Genomic DNA, 10,816 nt, shown 5'->3' with positions numbered 1-10,816 from the left:
ATGGCATGAATAATTTGAGGTGTATAAGGTTCTACTACTCCATTTAGGGAGTGTCCAAAGACGAAGAAGCCACAGAAATAACTCTTTCAAAAAGCTGGCTAGCTCATGGTTCAATTTGAGCCCTGCAGGTGATTCCAAGAACCATAATACCATAGATTCAAGAGATTTGACAGTGTATTTCTGTATTAAAGCATTAGCATTAGCACAAATACACGAGTTTAGAAAATAACTTACGTGTAAAATATCATGGAAGTTTTCAGCCATAATATGCTTGTTTGCCATTAAAAACGATCCAACAGCCATCCCAATGATAATATCATTAGCAACGAGCCACATGCTGTTATAAAAGCTATATAAAAAAGTTATAAAAAGAATGTGTATATAAGCATAAGCTGCATACCTTATGTAATGTGCTCTAGCTTTTGCAGTATTTGCCCAATTCTGCTTTCTTAGCATAACATATTGTCTTGGCCAAAAAAACAGTTGCTGGAGTCTTAAATCTATTTGCTGACCTGCCGCAAATAGATCTTTAAATGCAACGCCGTTTAGTATAAATGGTGGTAGACGTATACTAAGTGCTTGTAGTGTGACTTCAGCTAAAGCTAGTACAAGAAAAAGAATGCACATTGAGCACAGAACCACACACCTTTTGATATAATGCCCAATAAACCATTTTGGATTGATAAATACACTACGCACAAGCCATGTCCACATTGCATATAAAAAATGAATAAAATAGTCCATAAAGGATTGATTGGAAAGGTGCTTTTGCTTGTATTTGAATGGAAGTTGCTGCACGCCGCGTTCCAAGAAATAAGATGAATTAATCTATTTTTTTAATTTTAAATATGAATTCTCTTGATAAAAATATAGTATGGTTAGTGTAAACCTGAATCAAAACCATTTCAAGGTTTGCAGAGACAGGGTCCTTGCCTTCGTGATTTAGCTGGTGGCTGCAGTGTATGATTTGCTCTAAAGAATCACATTTTTGTTTTTTAGACACGATGGTGTTTGATGCTGAAATATCAAGCTCTAGTGGATCCAAAGATAGAAATTGAAGTCCTTTTGGGTTAGGCTGATCATAAAATATCACTTGGTAGTTTTCAGGCTTTACTCTTTTGTTGTTTATATATACAGATCTTTACAGTTTACATGTTAGTTACTTTGCGCATATGACACTTTTCTCTTGCGAATTTGCTTACAATGGTATAGGTATGTACTGAGAGGTCAAATTAATATTCAACCAGACTTTGTCTTCTAGCAAAAATTGCTTTGTTGGAAATGTAATAAAAAAAAACTAGATTGTGATCGTTTCTTACCTTGATTTAGTACTGGGAACTTGCATTGTTTGTCCACTGTTAAATAACCAAGAATCCTTGGTGGAACATTGCATACTTTATTGATATGCACAAAATGTTCACCAGATGTACGAGATTCATTTAAAAAATACTGTAATTCACTAAACTATAAAAACAAGACGTGATGTATTAACGTTATTGTCTCTCTTAAAGATCTTTGTTTTTACTTCTACGTTAGGTACAACTGAAGCAACACAAATAGAATTTGAGGCATTGTACCAGCCGATAAGATAGCCTTGGTGGCATTTGGGTGAACAAAGATGGGAAGGCCAAAATAATTTTATGGCATTGTGCGCAAACATTTACAGCATAAAAGTAAGAAGACAAAAAGAGAAAAATAAAAGCCTGACTTTTAATTGACAAAAAAAAAAGGATGCCCTGAAAAGTCTTTTTCTCCACAGAAGGTAAACGCTTAGAGAGAAAAAGAAAAGAGACTTCTCGAAGAATGTATTTTAGATCTTAATTTAATGCTAATATCAGATGAATTAAAGGGTTCGATAAAAAAGTGTATAGCAAAAAGAGGCGTTTATTTTATCTTATAAAACGTTAATTTATTTATCACCAAATCAATATCTCTGGTTGCTGCTGTTGGTTGAATAAAGGCTTACTACTACTTGCTTCTGCACCAGAATTCATTCGAAGCTTTTGATAAAGCATGTCGTTACTTAAAGAAGATAAATAATCATTATGAGACTTCATCATCTCCATGGTTTCAAACCAGGCCAAGTCCATCTGTTCCTTTAGACGAATTTGTTTAATGGCATTCCTCTTTGCTGCTGCTAGCTCAAGCCTTTCTTTCACTTCATCTCGCTTTTGTAGCTTTGATGATAGGGGTGGTTTCTTGCTTAGATTATCTATGGCAAGTTGTTCATCCATTGAATACTGCGAGCTATTATTGTTGTAAATCTTTTTTTGATGATGGCTAGGTGGCTGTAATAAGTTAATTGCTGGTTGATTACTATCGTTGAACCTTGATATTTGAGTCTTGAGTGATGTTGGATGCGTGTGTGATTTTTGCTGGGCATTTTCTGTAGATGCAAACAAAGGACTATTTACTAAGATAGTGAGCCATTCGATATGTTCATCTTTTGGTATATTTGTTAAAGGCAGCTGCTTTTCTTGTGATTCCCCAGAGGCCGGCTGTGGACTATTTGCGTCATTTTGAATTGTTTTAACTGTATGATTATCTAATTGCTGTTGATTGTCTGCTTGCTGTTCAATTGCAGTAGGAATACATGTTGTGCTTAAAGTTTTATCTGACCGTGTAGAGCCTACAAAATACAAAGTAAAACGCCTCTCAGTGCCTCCCTTCAATTGAATTTTAGTTTTAATAAACAACTTACTTTTATGAGATAATTTTATCTTCTTTAGAATATTATTGAATAACCCGCTTTTATCTTTATTATTACTATTAAATAATCGACTCAACTTTTTGGTAGCTTTCTTATATCTATTTTATACTTTAGTGATTATTCAAATTAACATTCTCTTTTCCTTTTTTACCCTCTTTCTAAAGTAGAATATTCATTCTTCGCGTTATTTGGCTGATAGTTAGAATATGAGTCTTGTATATTTCTTGACATAATTTGTATAAAAAAAAAAAAAGAAAAAACGAAAAAAAAACCCCCAATTAATTATTTTAACTCGCGGAAAAGTCGGAAGCAGCCCCGAATATTTAAGTTTGTTGTTTTTTGTAGCACATTTATTTTATAAAAGAAAAAAAATGAGGGGAAGATCTCTTTCGTGGCACTTTTCATTTAAATCATTACTACACGGTACTTTTTTTTTCTCTTATTTCAAAATGTAAACTTGTCAAATATAATAACGAAATATACGTTTTCATTTTTTTCAGAAATACTTCCAATGATATCACGTTATTGTATTCACAGTGCTCATGTTCTTGTCACCGTAGCACAATGTCAATGTGTGGAACAATTTATTGAGGAATGACGTGAAAGCGTGAGGCATCTTAATTTTATTATTAAAAAGCTAGTCTTAGTTTTAAAGGGTAAAGTAATCATTTCAAATATAGTATTAAATGTGGACAATTCTAAGCACAAAATAGAGAAAGCTGTTGAGAGATAACATATAATCTGTTTTGTTCTTTCAGTATTTTGTTACTTTAACACTTCAAGAAGACAGGTCATCAGTTTGTTTGGCTACAGTCATCATGTACTACTATTCAAAAAGTTAAGCCTCGGGCATCCCTTAAATAGTGAATCGAGCTTTTTTTGAGTGACATTAATTTTTTTTTTTTGACAGATTGAATGTGTACGTGTTTTTATCAAACAGCCCATATTTAATAGCTATCTCTTATACTTGATAATCTAGTGTCTTTTTCTATTTAATCCTAACATATTGTGTTCAAATAAATAAATAATGAAGCATGAAATTTCGAAGTTGTACTGTCTCTTTATTCAAACATGTATCTTTTCTTGTCTGCAAAAATTTGTTTTTAACATTTTAAAAAGCAGCTTATTAATGGATTTACTTTTTTTTTATGTTCCTTCTTCTTTATGTCACTTGATATTTTACGTAAGGGTCCAAGAACATTTTTTTCTTATTAGAATACAGGTATTTGATGTTCCTTTAAAGCAAAAATGGTCTGTCATACATTTATTTTTTATGATTGTAATGACAAGCCTTCCCTCTATGTGTTGACAATCAGGAATAAATTTGTTTTAAACTTAGATTAACACGTAAATTACATCAAATGAGTATACAAGTCTGCTTGGATTCATTTTTATGTACTGATTTTTGCTTTACTTTTATTTAAAAAAGTTAATAAGTAGACCATCAATAGTGCAATAAGTAAGTGTTTAAAAGAAGTAAATACGTTTTTTTAATTTAAACCAGTTTAGAGCATCACAACTCCTGAGATTGTAAAAAAAAAAAAAAGAGTTGTTTTCTTCTCAGCTTCATAAACATTGCTTACAGGCATTATAATTACAAGTAAATCACTTAATTAAAAAGAAAAGAGTGTTACTTTGGAAAGGCTATTTCTTAATTCGTTAATTTTATTTAATAATTTTTGTATATATTTCCAACTTTAATAAAATGGCAAGCCAAATCAAAGAACAAATGTTTTTATTTGATGATGTGTGTATTTATACGCGTAACATTACACTTTAAGATCTTGTTTACAGTTATTCAACTGTTTGACACATAATTCCAGTAAATGCGGCTGTCAATGCACGTTGATGGGCAAATCTTGCTTGATAACCACCTGCCCTAGTTTGTTTATTCGTATTTATGTATTCAGTAGATCTATAGAGGATATTTAGTCATCTCTTTCATACTTTCTCTTCTTCATTATAAACTTACGAATCAACGTAATTGGATTGGATAGAAATTCCAGTGGTATATTCATATTGCAAAGAGAAAGGATCAAAATTTCTTGCCTCTGCTTCTTTCATTTCTGCATCTGTATCTATTGCTGTTGTTATCCATGAAGGCATAGACAAGCGTGAAGATAGATCATTTTGTATATTAGCTCGTGATGAGGATCTTTTGAGTGCTGCTTGGCGAGCTTGAAGGATAGCTGCCGCTGATTTGTTGGTTGAAGCCAGTTCTGCAATAAGTTCTGCCTTCTCTTGCTCTTTTGACTTTCTTTCTTCTTCTAATTGTTGTAAATAATCTTCGCGCTTTTGCTCTTTCTCTTGCTTTTCTAATTCACTTTGATAGCTTCTAAATCTTTGCTCAGTAACATTCTTTGCTTGATTGGCTGCAATACTCTCTTGGTTTTCTAGTTCATATGTAGCAATTCTTGCTTCTGTTTCTGCCACATCCACTTCATTCATCAAATTAAATGCTAAAGTCAAATATATTAGCCTATTTATGCTCTTCATAGTTCATGCACTTTACTTATATCTTCCACCATTTCTAAATAATCGTTATAAGCAAGTAAACTTGGGAAGTCTTCAGATCTTTTATTAAACCTTTAAAATAATAATTAATAATTTACACAGATTTTTTTTTTTACTTTCTTTTTTATTATATTACACTTTAGCTACTCTTTTTCGTATGCGAACTTCTTTTTCTACAGCTAAATCTTCGAAAATCTGTGACATGAACTGATTCTTTCTTAGAACCTGTTGACATATAGGACAGGGCGCAGGTCCATGACTAAACAGTCTATCAATGCACGATTCGCACCTATATACAAGAAATCGAGATTAACATATGATGTGAGAAAGGATGTACTTTACATTTTATGGAAACATGGAGACACTAAAAGTTTAAGATTAGGTGTCAAATATTTATCACTTTTACAAACTGGACACTGTGCATCTTCCTCCTAATCAGAGTTAAAAAAATTATCCTTTTTATAATGATTGCTTCTTACTTGAAAAGAAACAACAGAAGATCCCGTTTTTCCAATTGTAAGTGTCTGATTTCTTAAAACATTTGCCATTTTATGCTACGCAGGTAAGAAAAAGGAAAAAGAAAAAGTCCGGCGTTCAACTTTTTAGCTGCTTTAAACAAATACATATTTTTGAGTTGAGCACTTTAAATAAAACATTATTATAACGCATTATTCTTTTATCAAAAACAGCACTTTTATGAATTTCCATTTCTATTAGGTAATCTATCATAAATTAATAATAAGGAAAGCTAATATGAACGTTCAAAATGCTATTTACTTTATTTACTGTTTTCATCGATTAATTTTACTTTTTTTTTTTTCAGTCACTGATAGAGTAATTTCCTTCATGTTTCTTTTACTCATTTTGTAAAGAAAAAAGTTATTAAATCAAAAGCCATTATGCAATTCTTTTTAGATAATAAAAAGAAGTTATCTTTGCCATTATCACCACCTTGATATTGGCTATATCAAATCAAAAATAAGGAAGGATGATACATTTGTATTTTTGCAATCTGGTTTAATCAAAATCTGCAGTAAAATTAGCTCATTGGGTATTCCTACCATCCAAATTTGATGAGTTGCCTCATTTTTATTTTCTAGAATAATAAATAAATAGGTGCTGCGAATTAGGTTTCTTTAGCTGATATAAAATATAAACAATTAATGCAAGATTGGCTTTAGTTAGGTAACTAATGCCTAACCACATATTAGTAAAGCATAGTACTAGTTGTTCAGAAAGGAAATAATCAATTAGTATCATTTGTTTTATGCTTAGATTTTATTACATAAGAGGTGTAAGAAGAATCATTAGGATGTCTGTTAAGCTGATAGTCACAAAAGACAAAAAAAGGGATGCAGGCATTCTCAACATATTTTTTGAAAATGAGTCGAAACTTTCTAATAAGCACAATCTGTAGTTATTTGATAAATAATTACTATTTACTTGAGTAAGCGCATTAAAAGAAATTTAGTGTAGAATTTCGAATGTATTGTTTAATCTATTATCTATGAATATTTTAAGGATGCTAGATGGCACCTGTAATTGCTTCACCAAAAGAATATGCAAACATTTTCCAAATTTTACATATTACATTACCATTAGCTATTGCTTTTGGTGCTTAACGATGTTTATGAATATCATCCCTTCTACCAGTTTTCTGTTTTTGTTGTTTTGTCAAGCTTCTACTCAATTTTTATTTCCATTGAGATAGACAGCAATGCCACCTCTATAGTTCTAGAAGTCAAATCAAGACCACATTATATTATATCAAATGTATGTTCAGTCAACATTAATGTATATTATGCTTTAAACTATTAGCTATCCTGTAAATAAATCTTTAGGATCTATGATGTCCTTTTATAACTTGTTTTTCTTTATAAATAATTTGGGAATGTAGAATATTTCTTGAAAATCTTTTTATTCAATTTAACCCAAGTTCTTAACTTTCTTTGAGCTCTTTCATCACTTGTCGCACTGAATCATGATTAGAAAAAGTTGCATTTCCTTGTTAACATTTGGGTGTAATCACCAATTGCATTGAATACAAACTGAGAATAAAAATACGGCTTGAGAGGACTTTCGTGACTGGTCAGAACTTTGCTTCTCTTTCTTCGAGACATCAGCAAAAATGTCAATGCTTAACAAGCTGAAACAGACTCAAAAGAATCCAGTCTTTTTGGATGAAGACGAAGATATGGATGTTGATAACATGGACTTTCCTCTTCCTTCTGATCCTTCCCCTTCAACTCCAAGTGGAATGCCTAACATGGCAGAACTTCAAAAAATGATGCAAAGTCTATCTGCTGAATCAAATCCTGCACCAGAAACAGATTACATTTCTGTAGCAACTGGACCACAAGGTGTACGTAAAATGCGACCAGAGGAGTATAAAGAGTAAGCCAAATCTAACTTTTTTTGTTTATACTTTTTTACTAAACCATTTCTTTTTTTCTTATAGTTGGGTGTGTGTGTATCCATGTTATATTGATGTAGACAAGTCTGCACAAGAGGGGAGAAAAATTGCAAAACAAAAAGGTATCAAGGATCCACATGCTTATCATATGGCATTAGCTGTACAGCGCTTAGGTCTATCAGTTGTTTATGAGGTAAGTTAAATGAGAAAAAAAAAAAAAGAAAGGAAAAATATTAAGGACTGGTTATAGAACAAGCGTCATCCTCGAGATTGGGTAAATATTGGTCGTATTCGTGTTCAATTGAAAGGCAACGACAGGTTTTATATCAATCCCAAGCTAACCAGCCGTAAGCAATTGTTCATTGCTATTGCAGAGCTTATGCCAATTGTTCAAAAAGAAAGCAGTGTACCTAGCACTTATGCATCTCCTCTTATGACTTTGGAAGAAGTCGATGAACAAAGAAAAGCCCAAGGTCTACCTGCTTTGTCAGATATGCAATTTAATAACCCATTGGCTCCACAAATACCAGCTAAACCTAAAAAGCAGAAGGTTAAGTACGTACGTGCTTAAATAAAATGCAATCTTTGTAGACATCAAAAGTTTTTTTTTTTTTTTTTTTTTTTTTTTTTTTTTTTTCTGTAAAAGGTTTTTATTTAGGTGTCGATAGTATCCGCTCACCATTTAAATTGAAATACGATGAATTACAAAAAAGATATATTATTTGTATGTTGTTGTGTGAGCTCAAACGACTTCTCCCAGGATGCATGTTGCCCTGGCTGTAGCTTCGTCAGGCCAGAAAGCGGTATCATCAAATATAAATTTCCAGTAAATTCGCCATAACAACCATACAGCACAGGCAACAAAAGTCTGTCCATCAAAAGAAGAATTGTGGAAGTACCTTCAGTTCAGAGGTCACTGGGAGGGTGATGTGCTTGTAATCAAGAGAGGTTGGTTGTAAAAAGAATCTAGAGGCTGATTTCAACCACAAAGGGCGCTTTAAGGGACATGGCCATAGAAAGCATTCATCAGTGTTTACCCCTACGCATAGTGGACAAAAAGGATCAGGAAAAGTTGTAGGGCCGAGGGGATACAGGCAAGGCTTGCACGGCAATTTTGAGTGAAAAGTTCGCAAGAGGACTGCTCGTGCATAGTGCGGCATGGGGTAGCGCCAGAAGTTAGTCCATGAATTCGCGGAAACAACAGGAGAGGTAGCAGGCATTGTACCTAAGGGATCAAGGCCTAGATTTCGGAACTATTTTGTGGACATATCCATGAGAGTCGTACCATTAGAAAGAAGCTGTAGAAAGATTCGATCGAAAGCAGAAGGAGAGCTATGGAAACGAAATGAACGTAGGCATAAAAAGTGATAATAAACTTTAACTATATATTTCAAATTTCTGAGAAAAATAAAAATAGTTTGGACAAAAGTGATGGTGTAATTTAGAAACGAAGCAATGGAATTCCGATAATAATTGATATGAGAAAGTTGAGGTAGTTTGAGATAAATCAAGCAACGAAAATAAAAGTGACACCAAAAGACATAGATATATAAAATGAATATTAATAAAAGATCATCGCAAAAGAATATTATATACAACTTACCCGCTAGGTAATGGATGGGAATCCGTTACGGAGTTCTTATACAGTCCTCAGGAGAAGCCGAGTTCATGCATTTGAGTGGCCTTTCATTATTATGTTGTGACATGTATGTAAAGAAATAGCGTATGTTTTTGGCTGTCACCATATCATAATTCCATACCGTACTACGAGAATTACATTTGAGGATAGCACACGCTTTTTGTTTTGATCCGGCTGAAGTAATATTTGTTAAGCTTTTGGCTTTACATTGATAACATGATTGACTAGTAAAAGCCTCAGCAACATAGATAAATCCAGTTCCCCCTTGTGAACCCTTTGGCATATTAATAGCATTGATAATTCGTCTAGTAGGAGTAGGAAATTTTTCTTTCATAGATTCAGAAAAAGCACCATCATCATAAGTAATTATTCTTTTCTTGCAAGGGCTAGCCGGCTTGTTATTTTTTGCAGGAAGTGGGATCCATTTTTGTTTATTGTGATAGTGTTGTTCCTTTCATCAATAAAACTATTGCTGTTGTACTTGACACTATCATCAAATAATCTTTTGGCAATCTCATGAGTCGCTTTTTGTTTTTTGATATAACTTTTGAAATTAAGCTTGATTAACCTAAACATATATATTGCGAATATAAAATACTTGTCTTTCAATAAAAATTTCTTACTATTTGTTCTTATTATAATAGTCAGAGGTTTTTGGTGGTTTTTAGTTGATAAAAGTGGTCTTTGAGAAATCGATCGAATTTGATGTTTTGAGGATGAGTAGTTCATTAATAAATCCAAAGTCCTCTTGATTGCATTGTTGATGCTGCATACGCTTTTGGATAGCAAGGTTAAAACCGCACATATGATATTATTCTTTGGTATATGTCTTTTTAATTCTTTCCTTTGAGGATAAAGAACTAGAGTCAACTGCAGTAAATATATCAGTAACACCGGAATCAACACCCCCAAACAAGAACTTCATTGCTTTTAATTTCTTCTACACTTTATTAGTACCTGGAGATATTTTCTTGGGCTTCTTGAAAATAAATTCAACAAAATATTTGTATTGTCTTTTGTATTTGTATGACAAGCCAGTGCTTAATACATTTGCATCACTTTTGAATTCTTATACTCTTTGAGGAGTTAATAAACATTAGAATTTTCATCCATAGAAAAAGTGAAAGTTTTTCTGTTACCTCACATCAAAAAGCATCTTGGCCGACATTAATAACACAAACTTTTGAAAACAGTATTATAGGTAGCTTTATTCACGATTAGGTGATACCCTCTGTATTCATTCTTTGAAGGCCCCCAAACGTGGATTCCTTCAAGAAAACATTTTACAAAGGCAGTAAGCTCTCAATCCCAAGCTGCTCTCTCTTTGTCGTCGTTCATTGTACTTGGGTCCTATTCTTTGGTTTCCCATGCCTTATTCTGAACGCAGCAGATGCGTCCATTGGAGATTTAGTTGGATGTCTAGTGACCAGCCAAAACCCTGTCCTAAGCATCCTGACCGCTTTCTTTCCAGGAAACATGCTATACAATGCCTCGATATGCATCAAGGATTACAAATATCGACTATTATTGGAGATCCTTT

At 32.9% G+C, this 10,816-nt stretch overlaps 5 protein-coding genes across 5 annotated transcripts in view; 1 reads left to right on the top strand and 4 right to left on the bottom strand.

Moving 5' to 3' along the window:
- Positions 1-456, bottom strand: part of RO3G_08345 (uncharacterized protein) — a gene marked incomplete at both ends in the record, with an annotated part of 2,354 nt that extends 1,898 nt beyond the window's left edge. Inside the window, 3 exons of the mRNA XM_067662935.1 lie at positions 36-180; positions 235-349; positions 401-456. Of these exons, the coding sequence (XP_067519036.1) occupies positions 36-180; positions 235-349; positions 401-456 (316 nt within the window). The remainder of the gene's footprint in view (positions 1-35; positions 181-234; positions 350-400) is intronic.
- A 1,460-nt stretch (positions 457-1,916) lies between these two features.
- On the bottom strand, positions 1,917-2,941 carry RO3G_08344 (uncharacterized protein; the record flags this gene model as incomplete). The annotated part of the gene is made up of 3 exons (XM_067662934.1): positions 1,917-2,629; positions 2,702-2,808; positions 2,862-2,941. The coding sequence occupies 3 exons, from the start codon at positions 2,939-2,941 to the stop codon at positions 1,917-1,919; spliced, it is 900 nt and encodes a 299-aa protein (XP_067519035.1).
- Positions 2,942-4,504: 1,563 nt separating this feature from the next.
- RO3G_08343 (uncharacterized protein) lies at positions 4,505-5,238 on the bottom strand (the record flags this gene model as incomplete). The annotated part of the gene is made up of 3 exons (XM_067662933.1): positions 4,505-4,625; positions 4,683-5,169; positions 5,223-5,238. The coding sequence occupies 3 exons, from the start codon at positions 5,236-5,238 to the stop codon at positions 4,505-4,507; spliced, it is 624 nt and encodes a 207-aa protein (XP_067519034.1).
- Positions 5,239-7,352: 2,114 nt separating this feature from the next.
- On the top strand, positions 7,353-8,208 carry RO3G_08342 (uncharacterized protein; the record flags this gene model as incomplete). The annotated part of the gene is made up of 3 exons (XM_067662932.1): positions 7,353-7,618; positions 7,683-7,830; positions 7,888-8,208. 3 exons carry the CDS (start codon positions 7,353-7,355, stop codon positions 8,206-8,208), a joined length of 735 nt encoding a protein of 244 aa, XP_067519033.1.
- A 304-nt stretch (positions 8,209-8,512) lies between these two features.
- Positions 8,513-8,857, bottom strand: RO3G_08341 (uncharacterized protein; the record flags this gene model as incomplete). The annotated part of the gene is made up of 1 exon (XM_067662931.1): positions 8,513-8,857. One exon carries the CDS (start codon positions 8,855-8,857, stop codon positions 8,513-8,515), a length of 345 nt encoding a protein of 114 aa, XP_067519032.1.
- Between the last annotated feature and the right edge of the window lie 1,959 nt (positions 8,858-10,816).

This window comes from Rhizopus delemar, genomic scaffold, assembly GCF_000149305.1.
Source record: "Rhizopus delemar RA 99-880 supercont3.6 genomic scaffold, whole genome shotgun sequence".
NCBI lineage: Eukaryota > Fungi > Mucoromycota > Mucoromycetes > Mucorales > Rhizopodaceae > Rhizopus > Rhizopus delemar.
Note: the sequence above shows the minus strand (reverse complement) of the source record. Positions and strands in the feature narration are given on the sequence as shown.